This window comes from Plectropomus leopardus, chromosome 3 (assembly GCF_026936395.1).
Source record: "Plectropomus leopardus strain MGB_pleo_1.0 chromosome 3, ASM2693639v1, whole genome shotgun sequence".
Lineage (NCBI taxonomy): Eukaryota > Metazoa > Chordata > Actinopteri > Perciformes > Serranidae > Plectropomus > Plectropomus leopardus.
The window spans coordinates 16,466,376-16,487,706 of record NC_142178.1 but is presented as its reverse complement, the minus strand read 5'-3'; the positions used below and the strand labels follow the sequence as shown (position 1 = coordinate 16,487,706).

The 21,331-nt window shown below is 40.8% G+C and overlaps 2 protein-coding genes across 8 annotated transcripts; one reads left to right on the top strand and one right to left on the bottom strand.

Moving 5' to 3' along the window:
* Positions 1-1,816: 1,816 nt before the first annotated feature.
* Positions 1,817-17,543, bottom strand: rfx1b (regulatory factor X, 1b (influences HLA class II expression)). Of its 7 annotated transcripts, none has more exons than XM_042485139.2 (18): positions 17,387-17,543; positions 14,831-15,203; positions 11,068-11,165; positions 10,869-10,958; positions 9,155-9,228; positions 8,022-8,325; positions 7,742-7,923; positions 7,537-7,656; positions 7,309-7,433; positions 7,086-7,204; positions 6,232-6,335; positions 5,975-6,126; positions 5,687-5,784; positions 3,872-4,021; positions 3,570-3,781; positions 3,017-3,170; positions 2,777-2,822; positions 1,817-2,692 (listed from the first exon to the last, which is right to left on the bottom strand). In XM_042485139.2, exons 2-18 carry the CDS (start codon positions 15,174-15,176, stop codon positions 2,523-2,525), a joined length of 2,544 nt encoding a protein of 847 aa, XP_042341073.2. In that variant the 5' UTR covers positions 15,177-15,203; positions 17,387-17,543; the 3' UTR covers positions 1,817-2,522. The 7 variants fall into 7 exon arrangements, with proteins under 7 accessions (XP_042341073.2, XP_042341070.2, XP_042341072.2 ...); XM_042485136.2 differs by having other exon boundaries at positions 1,817-2,695; positions 17,387-17,542; XM_042485138.2 differs by having other exon boundaries at positions 1,817-2,695; positions 7,309-7,430; positions 17,387-17,542.
* Positions 17,544-17,847: 304 nt separating this feature from the next.
* rln3b (relaxin 3b) lies at positions 17,848-20,682 on the top strand. Its single transcript, XM_042485143.2, has 2 exons — positions 17,848-19,377; positions 19,955-20,682. The coding sequence occupies exons 1-2, from the start codon at positions 19,203-19,205 to the stop codon at positions 20,233-20,235; spliced, it is 456 nt and encodes a 151-aa protein (XP_042341077.1). The 5' UTR covers positions 17,848-19,202; the 3' UTR covers positions 20,236-20,682.
* The last annotated feature ends 649 nt before the right edge of the window (positions 20,683-21,331 follow it).

Sequence of the window (21,331 nt, the reverse complement as noted above, 5' to 3'; positions counted from 1 at the left end):
CATTAATCTAAACAAAAGGCTCTAATTAAAAATGAAAATGGTTCTTAACCTGGGGTTCCCGACCCCACTCGAGGTCCCCAAAGCTTTACAGGGGGATCCCAAGGCCTTCTTGTTTTAAAGGGGTGTAAGAAAACTTTTCTTAAAATATACAGTAGGTCTATGTTTATCAGTATTTTAATAATTACAGAGAAGAAAACCGAATTGTATGGTTATTTCCAGAGTTTAGATTATCATTCCAGTTCTAAACTAAAAAAAAAAAAACCCGAAACTGGCACACCGAAGACCTGAACACAATCTTAAAAAAACATGTTTTATGTTACAATAAATATTTAGATTAGACAAAATAATTAGACAAATTAGACAAAATTTCCCCTAACCTTAAGTGGTTGATGTCAATTCATGTTTTTTTTTCTCCGCCTCAGTTCTGGTCAAATTGAGTGGCCTTAAAAAGGCTTCATTTAAAGTAGTCAGTGTTTTACAGAAGCTCTGTTTCTGGAGGAGCTTTCTAAAGTTTGAAAAAGCTGACCATTTCATCAAAATCCATGTATGGTTCGTTCTTAGATTATTTCGTTTTAAAACCAAATCGGAAAAACATAAATGGCGTGACGTGGTGTGGTTATTTTGTTTTTCTGTTTTAAAACCAAAACAAATAAAATAAAAATATAAAACCAAACAATTTGCGTTTTTCTATTTTAAGATGAAAATGAGAGAAAAAACTTTTTTTGTTTTGTGTTGTCAAAGTTAATTGTACTTGACATTTTTAACAGAAAGTCTGCATTAAAAACTATTAAGATACAGTGACTGAAAAAACAGAGCTATTGGTTTGCATTGTGGGAAATGTAGGAGTGAACTAGTTTTGGAGATTATCTCTATACTAAAGACTACAAGTTGGGATTTCTCATGCTCTGCTGCAAAATGGTTAGGAACCTCTAGTGTAGGTGACAGAAATCCAGAGCGGTCCTAATGAAAAAAAATATTCTGGCACAAGTTTGAGAGCAATCACATCTTTTAAGTGAACAGAATAAAGCTACAAACTATGATCACAGATTTAAGTACAAAGGTCTTCGGTGTAACATCAAGAGGACCTCATTTAGAAAAGGTTCAGCAGCACAAGCCAAGGACAGAAGTCACCATTTTTAATAATAGTGACATCGCAGTTAGCAGTTGATTTTATTTTTTAGTCTGTAAATATACCCTTGTTTTCTGTTGAGTGCTCTTTGGTGGGATCCTGGTAGCTTGACCATCCAACACTTTATAAAATCTGCGCAACACCACACCAGAAGCTTCTGGTTGAGCATGTGCTCTTTGGAAAGGGTCCATCGAGAAAGTCACCATACTCACATGCTTGGTCCTTCATCACAATAAAAATATAGTTCCATAATCTGGATAGTGGACATGGCACGACATGTTTTTTAAGGCAATAATGGTTACATACAAATAGTTTGGATATATGACAATGTTCACAAAAGGTACATACTATCTACAAAACAGTGATAGCCAGAAAATACACTTTTTCACTACTTAAACTTCAAGCTGTAGCAGGTACATCTAGATGGTTGTGACAGATACTGTGTAGTAATTGCTGCTGACTTGATAGATAAGCTTTGACATCATCCAGTCGCCCATTCAACTTGCACTGCATTAGTTGTGTGCAAAACAGAGTGAGAGTGGATGATTTTGAAAGAATAAAAGGATGATGAATAGATAAAAGATGGATGCAAATTGGGCAGATTCATCACGGCTTGACTTGGCTTGGCTTTTTTTTTTCCCTTTTTTTCTCACAGCTTGTAAAAGTTCATGACAACACCGAGACTAATTCACAAGACCTTCATTTATTAATCCACCGATACAGAATATATAGAATACAAGCTTCTTTTTCCAGGCTATTAATCTCTCAAAGGCACAGGGTATCAGTTAATTGGCCAAATTAATTCGTAAAATATGGCGTCCACCAATATTTGTCGATCAACATCCATGTGCCGACGAAATCCACTGTCCGGTATCATTCCAGATGCTACTCGTGAGATTGAAAAAATGTAGATTTCAGACAGTGCTTTTCATTAAAGTCCAGCTCCCCTGCATAGTCGTCGCTTCAAAGGCAAGATAAGTGATATTTTTGAGTTTAGAATACAATGAAGAACATTTCTCCACAGCAATTAGGTCAGTGGTTAAGGCGGGACAGCAGGGAATCAAGAATATATCTATATATAACATATATACTGTATACAATACAGCTGAGGCTGGACAGGAGTGGCTGCTGGCATCGAGCCACTGGATAAACAGGGAAGGCACAGGGAACGAGGGAGGGACTGTAAAATCTCAGGTGAAGGCAGAGAGGAAAAGAATGGCAGCACAAAAGTACAAAATTGGCAAAGGGCGCTCCACACACACCAAACGACCACACACTCAACACCGAACATCACCTGTTTGCAAACCTGAAGCGTACACGGGGTGACAGAGTGGGATGACTTGATGTTAAAGCGAAGGTGTGTGCAAACTGAGATAATCATACAAATGAGTGGCTAAGGTGTCGTGCTGTCAGACAGAGTGTGCAGACTGAAACTCGTCCTGGGTAGCTTGGCCGGCGGCTCCATCGAGTCCTTCACGTCGTCAACCGCGCTCAGAGAGCTGGACTGCAGCACGAGATCCCCGCTCTCATCCTCGCTCTCCTCTTCCTCGTCGTCCTCTTCTTCTTCTGATGGAGAAAGGCGTTGACATTAAGTGACCTGATAACTTGAGGTTTAACATATTTGTGAGGAATATTGCACTCGATTACCTTTCTCCAGGTCCGGAGAGATTCGGCTCTTCACTGTGCTGGCAAACTGCAACACAGAGCGTGAATTAATAGCTTTTATGAACAGGGGAGTGGCACCAAATTCTGGCCTTTAAGTTGGTTTGCTTTCATTCCTGCTTTTCTTTTTTGGTAGTCAGATATCCCTTTTTTGCAACATTTATTTGTGAACATTTATCATTGAGTGCAGACTGCTACTGTCAAACTGTATGTGAAAACACGTACTTCTCCCATGACTGCAATGGGCGTCACCCCTTTAGCCTGGGCCACCCTGTGCTCTATCAGGTAGTACATGTACTCGTCATAGAGCAGGCGGATCAGGTGGAAGGAGCCAAAGCTGGCAGCACTGCGCAGAGTCAGGTCCCGGATTACCATAGAGCTGATGAGAAAGCGGATAAGATAAAGACAGTTATACAACAGGAAGATCAGACCACGTCATTTGATCGTACAAGACGCATTCAGTGAGTGCTGATAAGAGTATTACATCATTAGGACTTTTACCTATACTTATCACTCCGCTTTACAGATGTCTGTTTTTTCCTCACCTTAGATTTTGTGTGTAAAAAATAAATAAAATAAGATAAATTAAATATATATACGCACATATAAACATGCTATTTTACTGAATATCAGCACAGCTGTTATTTGGTTGTAGGCTAATAAAAGCAAGTGATGATATTTAGTACAACAGCACTTCCCTCTCATGTGATATCGCTTAATTGTGTTCGACACAAGACCAAATATTTTAATATATCACAATTAATCTTTTCCCCCTCACCTGTAGAAGGACCAGTTGAGCAGGAAGACCTTGGCAGCTTTTGGTAGGGCAACAGGGTTGTGCTCGTAGGGCTTCAGGGCCTGAGATACGACACCGTCCAGCCAGGTCGCCCACTGCTCCAGAGAGTTCTGCTGCTGCAGAGTCATTTTAAAGTCTTGCTCCAGCCGCTGCACCACACGGTCTTCACACTGACATACCCAGGATGCCTGCTCCTGAGGGGGGGGTGTGGACTGTTTGTTTCTATTTCACCTAAATCACTGATGTATAGTAAAAGATGGGACGTGGGAGACAGAGGTACAAACCTGTACGTTAGTGAAATCAACCCTGTTGAGGTCTGAGAGCATCTGATTGATCTGAGCTGAGTTCTGGAGGACAGCGCGGGCTGCCTGGGCCAGGTGGTTCAGGCTGGTGTAGCGGCGCAGCGTTTGGGAGAAGGAGCCCACACACACCACCTGACGGACAGAGGGAGGAGAAAGAATTATGGGTATGACAGGATGGTGCATCTCAAGGAAGAGGCACTGGAAGACCCAGTTCACACTCAGAACTAAAGTCAGTCCCTCCAGGATGTTGATGGCAACAATTAACGCATATTAAGCCAATCCCTGTGTAATTTGCACAACCTTGCAATTTTGTTTAATCATCAGAGAGGAAGAGACTTTCGTGGACAATTTGGACAAATTGCAAACCTTTAAAGGTTGCAAACCTTTAAAGGTTTGCAACCTTTAAAGGTTTGCAATCTACAATTTACTGCTAGATGCCGCCAAATCCCCCTAAATTTGGCACACTTCACGTTAAACGTAACCAGAAATGTTAATGTCAGTAAAACTACTATTGTAAAAATAGTAAGTAAGAGTAACCTGTCTGTAGTTTGTTTTGAACGTACATCCACGGCTGTGACTGGCTCGTGTTGTATTTACCTGTGATTAGTCCATATCGAGAGAAACGTCACGTGTCTGAACTTGTGATTGGTCGATGGGCGGGGCCAAGAGTGAGCGTGTCTGAGATGAGAGACGGCGGCGCTGCTGCGCGTGTGTGTTTTTCCTCCTTTACGGTAGCGACTAGCTACCAAAAGTGAGTCAAATTACCATTTAGTTATAGTTATATTCCTTAACAGGAATTGTGTTGTTCAGCTAAAAGTTTGTTAGCCGTACAGTGCTCCTGCCAGCAGCTGTCAGCTTTGTAAGATATCGTCTGCTGCTAGCATATCTGTTAGCTCCTCGCTAACGACTGAATGGACGGAAACTCGCCGGGTCACCAGATCAGGTCACCAGATAGCGCCCCGTGTTACCAGGAAAGCACGGTGCTCCTCTGGGTCCGAGGGAGATCCGCTGCTGTCCTTCATCATCGCCACTGGGACTTTAACTGGACTCACATCTGCCTGTGGACTTCTGAACTGTGAGTAAACCGCTGTCGCTTTGCTCCGGTGAGTGAAAGCGACGTTCAGGCAGATTTGTTGACACACTTCACTAACGAGCTGCGTTCAGACTGCAACAGGGCTTATTTATTTTGTTTATGGTCAGTTTTTGTGTTTAATTTTCGGGTTGGGAACTAACTAAGAACTAAGTAGTATATCTGTCGTTGTGGTTTCACCCTTTGAAACCTGAGCACATCAGTTATCTTCCCCTCTTCCCCACATTTTTAGGTAATTTTCTTGTCACCTTTTACTAATTTAAGAAATTGATAACAATTTGCTCAGGTTTCAAAGGTACAAAAACCCTTAAAAGGCATCTGAATACAGCACAAGAAAAGGGATTTTACCCACAGTCGTTACTAGGGGTCAAAAAATACTGTGGTGTATATTTGTTGACGAGAGAATATAAATGAAGCCGTGCACAAACACCAAATGTGATTTTAGAAGTGTGTAACAGTGCATTTAGGGTTTTACTGTTTCAAGAAAATGTCACTAAAAATGGACACAAAGGATACAGAGATATCCGTTACATATAATAAGACAGTGGTCAGTGGAGACATTTAAAATAATTGTCATGCTCGATGTGAACTGTCTGAATGGGGTCTGGACATCATCTGGCCATGTAAAGGTATTAAACAGAAAGATATTAAAAACTAGATGCTGAGCCCTGTCTTGATATCTAATCAGTGCAGAAGCATACAAATACCTTAATGCGAACCATTTCTTCTGGGATGTTCATCATGGCGCCTGTCAGCCAGTTCTCCAGGCTCTTGGCAAAGTTGCGGATGGCCTGAGTTAAGGCACCTGAGGGAGGGTTGGTGGTGATTTAGAAAGGAGAAAGAGAGAGAGAGGTTTACGTTTGTGTTTAAACATTCAGGTGTGTAAGAAAGTAAAACCACGGATTGAGGCCTGCATGCTAGAAATCTGTCAATTAGTCTTGATCGCCTCATTAAACAGCTCTGTATATAAGGCTCTTCGGGGCTTACTAACTTACTCGGGATGGGTCTCAGTACATCAGGGATGAGGATTTCTACCAGAGTTTGGTAGAGCAGGTTGTCGCACTCTTTCGTCCAGCGCAGCACTGGCTCAAACTTACACAGCACCACCAGGCACGATTTGGGCAGACGCTTTTCAGACTCGTTGTGCCTGGAGGACGAGGAGATGGACCAGTCACACTCAGTTACAGCACTGGATCAGATTTGTGCTAGTATTTCTTTCATCAGATTGCCTGTTTGTAATAGGAACACTTACAGGTTGAGGGATTCTGTGTCACTGCTCTGGCTGAACCTCCAGAAGGATTTCCACAGCGTCTCCACGAGAGTGAACTGAAGGTTGACCATAACGTCCAGAATGGCCTGTGGGGATCACACAGAACACCACAGGGGTGTCTAAACCATCTCCACCCTTCTCATGACTGTTTGACATATTCATTGTAAAGTAGTTGCCACACTTCAGGAAAGCAGGAGGTTTTACAGTTATATTATTTTCTCTGCTGTCTCCGACTCCAGTAGTAACCATGTCGTCTGGAAAAGTGCAGCCCCCCCCCCCCTTTGGCGCTCATCTGGTGCCTCAACTCTCCTTCGTTTATCCATCTCTCTTTTCTGATCTGGAATGTAACAATGGAGCCTCTCTCTGCTGTTATCAGACGGTTATATTAACTGGCTAGCTAGCTGTATCCAAAATGCCATTCAGCAGAGTAATGCTGTGAATGTAAAATTATTAGTGCTACAAATTGTGTATGTGTCACAATGTTGTTGTGTGCCTGGCTGTTTTGTCCTCTTGGAGCATACTTTGTGGATTATCATTTGATATGTTATAAAGTTAACCCTGAGTAAGAAGGGTACGCGGTTAATAGGGATCCCCCCTCCATTCACTATCGAGGTTGCTGCCTCCGTGGCATTCCTGGGTGTGAACTCTACCATGCAATGAGCTCCTGGTTGAAGTGTTATAGCAGCTTAGAGTATTTCAGCTTTGCACCTATATGATGGTATATGACATATTCATATCATATAGAAAATTACAACTGGTATACCGCCCAGCACTATTTTTTATCATAATCAAGCAGACCTATTGTGCATGTCCTCTCTTTGTCCTTGACTGCTTACCTCACAGTGTTCTCTGTAGAGAGTCTGAAAGGCCTTGAGGTGCTCTAAAAGGATCCCGTCGGGCAGGGTTCGATCTTGCAGATCGATCTCCACAAACTCTGGTAGCGGCCGTGAAGCCTCTGCACAAGAGAAAGCAGTTGTTCATAGCGTGTTGAAAGTATTCATGTTATTGCAGTGCTACAAAATAATGTTGAACATTTTGCAGAGTGCAGGTGTTGCTCACCCAGAAACTGCTGATACTGTTGCACCTGTGCCGAAATATCACAAAGTGCCGCCGCCTGCTGCTGACCGATACCACCTGATGTCCCATTGGTGATCCCCTGTGCCTTCTGTAGTGGCTTTATCCTACTGAACAAAGTACCCATCAATCAAGATGCAATTGGAGCACTTAAAACAGGCTACAGTAACATCGTGGACATCGGGACACGAGCACTCAGCTCTGTGTGGATACCTGTTTTTCTGTGAGAAAGGCTGCTGCCTCATGGCCATGTGCTGTTGTTCATCCATGAGTCTGAGCAGCGGGGAGCCAGATTTGATTCTCAGACCGTAGTAGTGGTACTTAGAGTTCCCTCTGAAACACACACAAAGAGTTATAACAATGTCAAGAGACACTTGTCTATCAAAGTAAACCTATTTGTGTGTGTGCGTATATATACCTGGTTCCTAATCTCCGTGTACGTAGTCCCATGAAGACAGACCTGATGAGTTTACCGAAGGATGCAGCATTAACAGGTTCTAGTTTCTGCTCCTGGCAGTGCAGCAGGTAGTGGTAGTAGAGGGTGCAGCGAGGTAAACTCACCCCCTCCGCCCCCTCGTAGTTATCACACAGCCACTGCACCTAGGGAAGACGGACGATCACAGAATTTCATGTCATGTCTCACTTTCATGTCTTCCATAGTGACCAATACACCGTGCACTTTGAACTTGAATACTCACGGTAGCAGGTGGGGCACGAGAGTTAGGGCTGGAGTAACTCTGTGCTCCTCCTCCTCCACCTGCTGCTGCTGCGGCTCCCCCTCCTCCTCCTAACACATAACCTCCTTGAATGACGTAGCCCCCTCCACCTGAAGCAGCTCCTCCACTATTCGCTCCTGCTGTTGCCACAGTAACCGGCTGTGAGGTCACAGAGCCAGTGATGTCTGACTCTGTGCTGGGCGTGGCCTCATAGTAGGAGGACGAGGAGGTTGGAGGGGTCTGGGAGTAGAGGGGCGAGTCGGAGAAAGGGTAGTTGTTTGGTCGACTGGACAGGAAAAAACATAAAACATAAAATATATGATAAACACACACAGAAATGCACAGCAGTCACAGCTGTGTGACCAGGGGCCTGTTGCATAAAGTTGGACATAATCTGTGTCTTAAATATAACTTAAAGTCAGACTTGCAGTAGACACCTACATGTACTTACTGCTAAGCTTCCCTATGAGTGGAGTGACTAATGTTGTGAAGGAATTTGTCTATTGAAATCTGGCAATGTCCAGCAATATAAACAATCAACAGTTGACTGAAAGAACTGAATCAAGAGGCAACCGCTGAGGCTGATAAATGAAGCCGCTGCATGCCAAAAACTGCGGTTCTTTGAATGGCCACTAGAGGCTGGCTCTGGAAGCAAGTAAAACCCCAAAGACTGCCGTGTTAAAATGCCTAACATTACAGCAGAATAAATCATGTTACAGCCTGGTACAAAAAAATCTGTTTTGGTTTCTATCAGCTAATTTCAACCTTAATGACAAGTGTGCGGAAGGTGATTTTTTTTTTTAAATAACTTACACATTAGCATTTTTTAAGGCTTAAATTTCTGTATATTTAAATGTGGGGCCACTTGACTGACGGGCTGTCTGCGAGTCGTTGCCCCAGTCTATAAGTCAGATCGACCCCTCGCTTCTCCGCAGCTCCAACCTCTCATCCAAATATGGTCACTTTTGGCTCCAAAAAACAAGATGGCAACAGCTGAAATGCATTACTTGAAGCTTTAAAGCGGCAGTCCACAATCTAGTGGGTGATGTCACGGTAGCTACATCCATTTTTAATACAGTCTGTGGTTGCGTATCAGCAGGTTCTTCTCTACTCACATGGTGGATGTGGTAAAAGTCCCGTCTCCTCCTCCGTCCACATACTGCACCTGGCCAGAGTACACATGCTCCACCTAGACAACATGCAGACAGGAGATTTAAAGTGGCATTCATTGATTTTTTTGGGGTCACTTGGAGGCAGCACAATAAGCTGGAAACACAATATTGACATTATTACCATATAGAGTTATGGCAAAAGTGTTAGCAAATAGTTTATTGTCTACACATCCAGAAGCTTGGAGCAACATGAACCAATTCATTGGGAGTTGTGTTATTGTCCACCTGATGAGTTGAAGTCCTATATTCACTCTACATTTAGCTCTATTTTGTCTCCATAAACTCTTCAGCAGTCAGCTAGTCACTAGCATTGTCTCTGTGGCATTTTGTGCAGTTGATTTTCGGGTGGTATTTTCCCGGTTTTGTTCTGGGTGAAACAAAAATACGTGGGTTGTATTGCTGATGTTGGATGATAAATATGTTAAAATATAATGATTACAATAGTATTTTAATATAATCTTTTAATGTTTTAATCCTCTGACTGCGGACTTTGTGTGTCAGCTCTGAATTCTTCACCACCTGAAATATGAGTCACCTCCATCAGGTGTGTTACTGACAGGTACATTAACTGTGGAGATAAGCCACTTAATGTTATGAGAATTTGAAAACAACCTTCATTCAAATTGCATTTCCTGAATTACATTCATTTAAAAATATATCATGTCAGCTTCACATGGATGAAATGTAATTATCACTTTAAATGTGCTGCCGAACCGAATTATTTGAACAGTGCATAGTTTTTTATAGTTTTTTTTGGATCTGGGTCATATGCGGGGCTTGTGTATGCTGGTTAGGTTGCAGAACCAACTGATTTTATGTGAGTGTGGCTGGGCGGGTTTAGTATTGCATCTTGGGGGGTCTCAAAAATCAGACCCGTGCAGGACTCTGAGTTGGACTAAATTCATTTTCTGTAGGTCCACAACTACAAGCATTAATGTCCATTGTTAAGATAAAATCATGGAGCAGAGAAGCTATTGGCTTAGTCTTTACCAGACATCTAGCTTTAAACAAAAAAAACCCCAAAACAACAGCAACAGTAAAACAAATAATATCAGCTGTTGTTCTTTTCATGCTATTCACACGAGATCTTGTTGTTTTACTGAATATAGAGCGCTGTGCACCATAACTGTGTCAAGAGTGTTTTTGTTCAAAGGTGGGGCTGAGCAGACACAATTTCTGGAACCTGTTTGACGGCTCACAATCATTAGACATTAATGGTTGCAAAGTTGACACCATTTCTTACATTCTGACATTTTAAAGACAGGTTTTAGAGGAACACAACTAGGAAAACAAAGTAGTAGAAGGGTTAGTAGTCTGCCATTAAAGATAAATGTAAGTGGCGGTGCAAAAAACCTAGTCATTCAATCACACACAGAAACAGAATGACCTGCAGAGTTCAGTGTTCAGCTACATCGCAGACAGCGTAGAGCAGCAGCGGCAATGGAGGTGAAAAGACATGCAAAGCAGGCCAGAAATTATTTATTTCGTCTAAATGGCGCTAAGGTCTTTCTCTCCTAAATCCCTTTCTTTTTATCCGTAACACTGGACAAAGCCATTGCTAAACATGCGGGATCAAATTACCTTCGCACTTTAATTGCAATTAATTTGTTGAATATTTCTTTCATGACAAGAAGAAATGTTTTGTATGTCTGTTTACCTCCCGGTTAATGTGCACAGACTGAAGGTTGCTGATGTGGCCAGCCTGAATCCTCTTGGCTGCCTGTGACACTGCTTGCAACACTGACCTCTGAAGGTGAGTAAAGCCACAGTGTCAGAGAGAACCATGGGTGCTCATTTGTTGCAACTTGCTCCCATGTGGTAAAATGATAAATTGATGGTGTTTGTGTGCATCTTACCTGTTGGGTGGTCTGCACTGGTTGGACCACCTGAGTAGGAACACCTGGAGCAGGAGGGCTGGAGTCTGACAGACTATCATTGGAGTGAACCGAGCCCTCTAGGGATGGCAGAGGGAGGGAGGGGCGGAGGGAGCGTGAATTAGATGATGGAACAAATCTCAACAGAAAAGCCAGCTACCATTACCACAAGCTCAGTACTCACGACACACTGCTTCCAAATCATAAAAACAGCCGCCGCAGAACATCCTGCAAGAAAAGTTTTTGTTCATCTGAGGAGAGACTGATAGTCGGGAGGGGAAAGAGTGTGTCTGTTCAACTCTGCCTTCATCCTTATATCTTGCATGCGGACGGACAGCCTTGGACAGCTAATCTCCCAGATGGAGAGAGAAATCACTCCATCTTGTAAACATGCAGATCAAATGAGAGAGGGAAACGAGAGATACACGAGGGATGATGGATAGAGGGGGAAAACAGAGGATGGAGGGTGGGCGGAGGAGAGGGTAGTATTTACTTCCTTGTACCCTTCAGGTGAAAAAAACAAACTGTTTTGCGTTGTCCTGTTTTCACTGTTACTTCAACCCAAGTTAACCCCCGTAAACATACCAAAGTTACACTTGGGGCCAAGTTGCACTTGAGCCAGCACAACTCTGCACAGCTCACCACTCAAATTAATTTCGTATTCTGATAAGTTATGAAAAGTGAGCTCTAACGGTTCCTTCCCACCAGGCACTCTGGAAAATTAATAACCACTTTAAATTCCTCTCATAGCATATTTCAAGCGCAAAATTTATTTTTAGAGGTGTTTCCAACACGCTTCTGGCTACATAAACTAAACTGTTCAATGGTAACTTTTTGACATAAATATCTGGATTCGAAGGGGAAAAGCCTAGTGACAGGACAAAATAACGAAGGCTATCTAAGCAAGCCATCTGGGTCATGTCTTTAACTATTTTTACCAAATCCTTAAACTGCAACGAGGACCAGAGAAGTGATCTGTGGATTAAACAGGCACATTTAGCACAGGAATATAAATGTACAACTTTAATCACGTGGTATTGACAGCACTGAAAATTATAGTGGATTATTTGATAAGATAACAGGGTGTCTACAGGTATCAGACATTTAAATTTAATGCTTTTAAAGACCTTTTTAAGATAATCTTAAATCAAATTTAAGACTGAGTTTTGGAAAAATCATTTTTTTCTTATTCAAGCATTGAAGATAAGTACTAAGGTAAGTGGTGTATTTTGAGTACTGTGCAGAGGTGGGTTTCATGTAGGAATATGTTTATAAGTATTATTAGATTGTTAGGTTGAAAAGTTGGTTTGCATTGGTCTTTTACATTTATTTACACATGTAAAAAGGACTGGTGAGCTACAGTCTGTCAAATATAATCTCGATAAATGAAACTGAGTGATTCTGAAGCAGAAACAAGTAACAAGGTAACAGCTGCAATCACTTTTTGGGAGGTTGAAAATTGCATTTTATTTGTTGAATTGGCCCTTTAAAGGTATTTACACAGGTAAAAAGGGACTGGGTGAGCTATAATCTGTCAAATATAATCCCTATGAATGAAATCAAGTCTTTTTGAAGCAGAAACAACCCTTTAGTGACAGGAGCTGCAATCACTTTTTGGTATGTTTTTATGTGTTGTATTGGCTCTTCAAAGGTATTTCAACAGTATTTCATGGGTCTCTCCTTGGCCTTGGGGTGGGGTCATGTGTATCCTCTGACCCACCAAATGGCACCTGTGTATGAATGTGTATGTGAATGGGTGAATATGTAATGTAGAGGCTCTTTGAGTGGACGGATGGCTAGAAAGTCCATTAAAAATTATCATCATTATTAAAATTGTATTAAAATAGACTAGCACCAGGGGTCTGTTCTGCGAATTCTTTGTTATTATTCCTATAGTGTCAAAATGGTAGCAAAGTTTCACAATACTACATTTGTCCAATCCAGTGTCCAACTAAAATCAAAGCAAAAGAATGTGCAAAACATTTTTTTTTATTTATTCTAGAGATCTCAAAAGTGTCACCAAATGAAGGGGAACCACCACTTTAGTTGGAAATGACATCCCAATTGTTTTCTACACTGTTTGGTTCTAAAGTGGCGATGGCGAGGACTTGGATTTGACCTCTCACAGTCCTCAGAGGTCAAATCTGACTTCCCTCCACATCTGAAATAAACATTATGGTATGCCCTAACTATGTTAGAAATGTCATGCTTTTCTCAAAAAGTGCACAATTTTGGGAGCTTATCTGCTGTACTAATATGGAGAATTTCAGTTTTTTATGAGCACATTTCTTCAGCTAAGTTAGTCCTACTTCATGAAAGTTAGACAAGCCTCAGGCCTGTGAGTCTCACTCTGGGTGAAAGTGCAAAGTGTTACTTGATACCAGCAGGCAATAAGATCTACTAATAGACATCCCTAAAATAAACATACAGATACACATTAGTGTTAGGCTCAATTATCTCTCATTTCCACTACTTAATACAATATTTAAAAAATAATTTATTTCATTATGAATGAGCACTTATTTTTTAACTCAGCACACATTTTGAAAAAGCAGTGGTCTAAATTAATTTGTACTAATATAATGTGGAAAAAGCCCAAATCCTTGTAAGCACATATTCAACTACCATAGATACTGGCTTGCACACTTAAAGCCATGTTGATGAAATATTATTGAAAAACAAACAAACATCATTATACCAGTGACTCTCAATAAAAGCAAATGCAGGAGAGTGTAAGTGAAGTCAGGTTCTATCCATCAGCCATCCACGCTCCCACGTTTGGGACTACGCAGCCTAGCAACCAAGTCCATCAGCTTATTTTTCCCTCATAATGTATGCACCACCCAACCAGACAGGGAAACTACATCAGTGGTTTATTGAATGTGGTGGGACTTAATCCTCATTCTAGCATCGAATCAGACTATTTTAAAGATGGAATGCAACTGTGCTGGGCTGAAAACCTGTAGCCGACTTCCCCAAGAAACACTGAAATAACAAACATCATTATTGTTATTATACGCAGATTGTTTTACACAACAACCTAAAATAAGTATCTGTGGATATCAATTAATATGGAATACAGCTGTTACCTATTTGATTATTGATTTGAGGTTCTAATTATTCATTATGCACAAATGATTAACCAACTAATCATCTAATCTATAATATGTAATGAAATTAGGAATAGCACTCATTTCAACTTTCTAAATCCCACTGTGACGCCATCCAATCAATTTGCTAGATCAGACCAACAGTCCAAAACCTAAAGGTATTTAATTTGCCTTGATGCAAAACAGTGGAAAGCAGAAAATCCTTATATTTCTGAACCCTGAGCCAGCAAATATTGGGGTTTATTCCTCGACTAATGACATTTGAATATCTATATAGCATATGTGGGTATGTTACATCATATCTATATTTTCTTCTTTCTATTGCCCTATCTAATAAAGGCAAAATTGCCAAAAAGAAATCTTTAAAAAAAAAGATGTAAAGACAAAAATTTATACCCAGCTCTGCTCTACACAGTTTCATGATCACTAGAATCTGTTACGATGTGCCAGACAAACTGCTGGTCTCCAACCAGCATCCAGCCTGTTGCTTCCACCCAACACATATTTGCAGGACAACCTGCAGCTTGCTTAGACTGCATACCATATCATGCCCTCCTGCTGCTAGAAAATGTGTATCGTGTGCGTGCACAGTAAATATTATGTAGGTATGTGTCAGGCATTCCTCCGTCTCTCACCTGTTACTGTTACAATGATGTACTGGGGCGAGTTGCTCTGACCATTACTTTTCTGGACGGCAGAGTGCTGGATTTCTGGGGTTACATAGTGCTGCGTGGGAGTCGTCAAAACCACTGCCTTCTGGCTCTGGCTGGTGGGCGGCGCTTGAGAACAAAGTGCATCCTGTCCTGTTTTTGAGGCGGCGGCTGATTGGTTAGCCGATGCAATGTTTCCAGAGGTTGGTGGGATCTCGGACAGGAAGTGTGCCGTTTTTGCGGACGAGGGTGTGGTGGCAGCTGGTGTTGCTATGGTTACTGCGTTGGCCTGCTGAGGCTGAAGGTCCTCTGAGTATCCAGAAGTTGCCATGGCAACCTATGCTTTGAGGCACTGGATCTGTGGATGAAAAGAGACAGCACTCATTAGTGAAAGTGGTACAAATACACGTAACAACACACTTGTTGACAGGTTATTTCACCTCTCTGACTTAGAGATGCAGACCTAGAGTGTGTAAGCTCACGTGTGTTTGCATGTGCAACATAAACCAGAGGAGGAAGTAGGGCTTTTGTCTGAGACTAACAGTATTCTAGAGCTTTTCCTGTTTGCTCCAGTATGAAACACAGTGTGATCTTTAACAGCCACGAATAAAGCAGTGAATTAAAATTTCCAAAACAAGGTTCACTGACCATGACCATGGTGTTTAAAAGGGAAATTCCACCCATTTTCAAAATTCATGCGTTATTCTCATGATGTAAGACAGTCAGAAAATACTACTAAAAATGCACAACTCTCTCCCAAATCCAAAAACTACTGTTCTAAAACTCAAATTTGTGATCTCAAAAGGTATAGACTGATTCACAATATCACCAGACCCCACTGAGAAAAACATTTTACTGCACAGAACTGCAGACTTGCTGGTCTACCGCTGCCTATATGAGCTACTGCGTAAGGTGAAACTGTGAAAATATTCCAAATATAGGGCACACTTAAACTGATACTAATTTTTTTTAGGAGGCTTAAATATGTTTTGCTGTGGCCTCATCTGTATCAGTGCATTCTTTAGCTTATGTGCCAGTGGATTTGGTTTAACGAAGATGCTAGAAAAGCAACACTTTTTTTTTTGGCTTTTTGCCTTAATTAAGAGATTCACAGATTCATAGAACAGTTCATGCAGCAAAGGGGCGCTGGTCAGATTCAAACGTACGGCCACTGCAGCGAAGGACAGCAGCTTCTGTACATGGGGCGCCTGCTCTACCAGGTGAGCTTATGTAATACTTGACATACAAAAAGAAGAGCAGCAACATCATTGCAGTAACAGCTGAAAATACAACAAAATTAAACCAGTTTGCCAATTTCACATATCTCCGAAATTCAAAACAGTTGGTCATTTTTATCTGGAAGTGACAGTTGTTAGCCCGATGTAACAGTGATTCAGTCTGTAAAATCTGTAGCTATAGATAATAAATGGTGAAAGATGTTATATACCAAGAGCACCCAGAAGAATGTTCTGAGTTATATGGGCACATTTTCTGTCTCAGAACTAAGAAGTTTTGGATTTAAATTTGGGTATAAAAAAGAAAAACACTGTTTGGGTCTACAAAATGTGGCTCTCATTAATTGAATATGGAGCAGCTGCAGACCTAACACTTGATGAAATGACAAGTTTGAGACTTAGTTCTCTGGCCTTTAAAAGAGAGCAGCTCATGTTCACAAATAGTGATTAAACTTTCCTTAGGTGTGGAAATAATCTATTTAAATTCTTAATTTAGGTAAAATACAACGACTAAATTACTACATATTTAAAAAAAAATATTCAACCATGAACAGGCACAGAAATTAATATGGGGGAATTATCATATTAGCCAATAAACCCACTGTCAGTCAAAACTTTAGACCTTCCCACAGGAAGATAAGCCACTCCTGCGTAAACCAACACGGCAAACAAGACCATCAGATGATCATCCGGCACACCGTGTTCATGGGAGTGACTTGCTGAATTCAATGTCAGAGCAAAAACTTTTTCAAAGTCACAAAAAGATTATGAAACCCCCTGCCCTCCTACTACAGCCTTTACAGCTCACACGCGCCCGAGTTTCAGTTTCGTGTGCTTTTTCTGTATCTAATGTTTCTGGGTAGCTTGCTTGAAAAGTGAGTTGAGAAGGCGAGAGTGATAGCTTCCCCTGCTAGCAGCTCACGTTGAGTTGTGACGTGAAAGAGAGCTATACAGCAGCTAATGCTAGTTACTCGTGCTGGATAGTAAGTACACCCACGAACACGCTACCGAACACGTCTTATCACCAGTTTTACAGTAATCGAAACTATAACAAAAAAAAACGCGAACATTCAAACAAACGAGCCAAAAAGTACGATTGGCACCACAACATACCCGCCATCTTGTGCTCTTATCAAAGATCTGACATCGCCATAACAACGGTCTGCGTTCAGAAAGAAGCTAGCAACCACTTTCATCACCGACACGCGCTACCGATTTCACGTTAATACGGACGGTTGTACAAACAAGCACACATACACAATGAGCGAAAATGAAATGATAATTATGAGATGTTTTACTTTGTCACCTTTAGTTTATCCCAATATTGTCCTTTTTAGTCGAAGTTTTTTTCCTTAGATTTAGCTAGGTTGTTGTTGTTGTTGACTCCCGTTGCTTGGTTCTTGTCGCCAGGACTACCGTGACTATGGCGCCTTGCCTTCACCGGGGCAACTGTTGCTACCCTCTCGTCTTCGCCCCACCCTACGCTAAATGCTGATTGGCTGACTCGGGAGGTGGTCGCAGCGTCAGTGAACTAATTGCTCGCTCATTGGTTTATGGTCCCTGTCTGTCACTTTCACCAGAGCCAAACGTCAAATGACCACTTTTATAATGTTACTTTTTTTTTATTGCTCAGAATGTCAAGTAGATAGATGGAAAATGAAGGTATTTCATTTCATTCACTGCAAATAAAATACCGTCACTTATTTCTCCTCCCTCTACAGTCTCATAGAAATAATGCAAACTATGCAACATTTTGAAGTTGAAAATAGATTAATTGATTTCTTTATTTTGTGCCACACACAAAACATGTGCCCAGCCTTCATGGGTTTACTATATGGTTGTAGCGATCAATCCAAAATACATGTTGTCCTACTGCTCAGTCCCCAAACAAAACATTTTGCCTTCTATCCCAGGCCCAGCAAACAACTTGTGCCAGGAGAGAAGTTACCAACTGAAAACATGATTCATTTTTTTTAAATGGTAATTGAATTAAAAGAAATCAACATAAATGGAGGTCATTCTACTGAAAAGTACATTCCATAAGTCTTTGTATGCAGGGTAATAAACAGGGTAACAAACAAAAAAAATGAACCTAATTCTCAATTTCTCCTGTGTTACATAACAAAAAACTCTGTTCTCCTCTGGAGTGACATTAAACCCACCTGTCTTTACAGCTAATGGTAATGCTAATGTTCCTGAGAGCGACTACGCACATTTCAGAATTATACTTCACATAAGGCTCTGCGCTGTAGCTAATCTTTTTAAGACAATAAGTTTGTCATTTTGGTTTATGTCATATATCAACAAGCCATTTTTCTTTATAAAAAACATTTTGCTGCTCATCTGGATATCACATAAATGACAAGTTGTTCAAATAAAATAAGGATTTTAGCTCATGGATCCATGGATGACCATGGAATATGTACCAATAAAATATATATTTTAGTAAGTCTCTGATCAGGCATCTTCACAAGTCTTTTCCAGAGCCGAAGCATTTGACATTCATGTCTGATGTCTGGAATTTCCCATCCCACATCTCCACTAAAGACCGAAACTGGAGTAAATGTATCGACTCCCAAAATGAATAGAATCTAGACGAATGCTGGGGTTTCCGAGTGCATACAGGTTATAGCACTGTGCAGCAATCTCCTATTGGCCTCTGCCATTTCTTTGTGGTGTGTTTTTGTGCGCCACTTGTCGTAACCACCTATGTGTAGCACAGTTATCTCTGAGGTGAATTGGATATTTATCTTCATCCCTGCACAGCGGAGCCAAGAGCAAGACCAAAATTGTGTAGTGACATACAGCACAACCTCACTGATGTAAGGGACAGAAAGGCCATCTAAAGGTCACAGGTGATGAGATAGCCAAGAGCTCTGTTGACATCACCTCTGGCATCATTAGCTACTTTATCACGACTTTTCATTTTCTCGATGTGTAGCCTATTGTTGCCCCGAAAGGTCTCCGGTCTTATCTCTGGGTGTGACGAAGAGTAGATGTGAGACGAGCTTCTTCTCTGAAATGTTGAGGCCTATAAAAGGTAGGAGCTGTCCAAAAAGCAAACACAAACCACAACCTCAAAGCAGCCTTTGAGACATTTGTGGCATCATTTCACTCTCACCATGTGGAAAGCAGCACTCTTGACCCTTGGCTTGTTGGTCGTACTGGTAGAGCGGGTGCAGTGCAGTGACGGCCATCCCTCTTTCTACGGGGTGAAACTGTGTGGAAGAGAGTTCATACGAGCCGTCATCTTTACCTGCGGAGGTTCTCGCTGGAGGAGAAGTATAGGAGACTCAGGTAAGAGTGCATATGAGACTATGAATACAGTTTTTTGTGATGCATTAGTCAAACGGTATCCTAATTTGAAATCTGAGCAAATTAGTTTGATTTCTTTCAAAAACATGGGAAGAAGGCAATAAGCGACAAAAGAAGAAATGCCCAGAAGATAGCAAGAAATTAGAAAAAAAAGTACAAGAAATTGACAGGAAATTTAGTTAAAATAAATAAAAATAAAAAGGAAATGACCTGGAGTAAAGTGCCTAAAAATCTATTTATTTTGTAACATAATTTTATAAATGTAATGATGGTAATCAGCAATAAATATGTTTTTTCTGTAGCTTTTTCCTTTTTTCCCTGGTATTTTCCCCTAGTTTTTTTAAAATGAATTTTCAAAATGTACTTATCTCTTTTAATTTGAGGAACATTTCATACCAAGTTGCCGATTTCCTTTTTCTCCATGTTTTTGAAAAAAAAAAATCACACCAATGTGCTCAGGGTTCAAAGGGATTAAATGCCTTTGAAAGGCATCTGCATGCAGCGCATGAAAAGTGATGTTACTCCAAAGGATAAGAGATTTTTCTTTGCTTTTTATCAGCTCTTATTGGAGAAGAGGCCTTTGACCCATGGGACACAAAGCCCATCCCTCAACTTACCGGCGAGCAGGATCCTGCAGACGCCCCAGCATGGAGGGATCAGACACTGAATGGGCCATCGTTGGCGGCTGGATTCAGCCGCTCAGCTCGCTCACCAATCTTAGAAGATGTGTTGGAGGCTCTGCGGAGTGCAGACAGGAAAGGACGGGATGTAGTGGTCGGGCTCTCCAATGCCTGCTGCAAGTGGGGCTGTAGCAAAAGTGAAATCAGCTCCCTGTGCTGAGCCCCGTTTCTCACATATATGTCTTGTCCTGTCACTAATGCAGAGCTCTACTCCTTTATTTATTCATCAAAAATTCTTAAAATTACGAATTCAACTCAATGTCCCATTGATACACGGATGTAAATATGTACTCAAAATGTGTTTACTGTGATTATTACTTATAATAAAGTTTTGTGAAGTTGGTATGAAAGTTTATGTTCTTCTCAAAACAGAGATACTAAAATGATATTTCATGCCGTTGGAACACTTCCACTTTTCTAAAGCCTTGTTTCATACATTTTGTCAAGTATTTCGAAATGAAAGGAAGTGGTGGTGACTATGAACACACACAGTTGCCTCATAGTCACTAATTGTTATCTCTGGTGTATCCCCCAGAGTTTTCTGTGATTTTACTGGGGTTAAATGCCACATATGAACTGATTAATAAAGCACTGAAATCCACCTCTTTCTCTGGCTGTTTATAGTATACCCACCCATCAGCCAAAAAGCCAAAGAAATATATAGGAGAGTATAAGAAAGGTTGATTATCCAGGGCCCCAATGGGAGGGAGACCTTCTAAAAGCCCTCAATGAAAAATTTGGTCTAATTTGAAATTTTTTATTTCTGAATAATTAGTGCCATACATGAATTAAAAACGGATGAATAAAATGGTTGAAAGGAGCGAAATTGTTTTGTCCGTCCTTGGACTAGAAGTTGTCTCCGAACACATTTCTCATTTTTTTTCTCAAGAAAGGGAAATTTGTGTTCCAAAAAAGAAAGGAAGAAAAAACAAAACAGCCTGTTTAAAAATAAATACATAAAAAAATAAAAAGGTGTGTGAAAAGACATGGATCAAGAACGGAAGGGCGGGGAGCCAACAGAGACTGCGTTAGGTTCCCACAGATCCTTAAAAAGTTTTAAAAGGCATTTAATTCATTCATCTAAAAATAAGGCCTTAATTGGTATTAAAATATCTCAAATTAATGTTTCAAAAGTCTTAAACATGCTAAGACAATGGAAGATTTTATGCATCTTATTTTCTGATAATGCATTGTAAAATCTCAAAACAACTGGTAATATTGATTTTGTTTTTTTTTGTTTTTTTTTTTTTAAATTT

What these genes read in the sequence shown, in the direction of transcription:
- rfx1b (XM_042485136.2), bottom strand. Translation starts at nt 15,176, where the DNA reads ATGGCAACTTCTGGATACTCAGAGGACCTTCAGCCTCAGCAGGCCAAC. An exon ending in CAGTGCAGACCACCCAACAG is followed by an intron (nt 10,959 to 11,067) that starts GTAAGATGCACA and finishes ACTCACCTTCAG; the next exon opens with AGGTCAGTGTTGCAAGCAGT. An exon ending in CTCAACTGGTCCTTCTACAG is followed by an intron (nt 3,171 to 3,569) that starts GTGAGGGGGAAA and finishes CTTTCTCATCAG; the next exon opens with CTCTATGGTAATCCGGGACC.
- rln3b (XM_042485143.2), top strand. Translation starts at nt 19,203, where the DNA reads ATGTGGAAAGCAGCACTCTTGACCCTTGGCTTGTTGGTCGTACTGGTA. An exon ending in GAGAAGTATAGGAGACTCAG is followed by an intron (nt 19,378 to 19,954) that starts GTAAGAGTGCAT and finishes GCTTTTTATCAG; the next exon opens with CTCTTATTGGAGAAGAGGCC.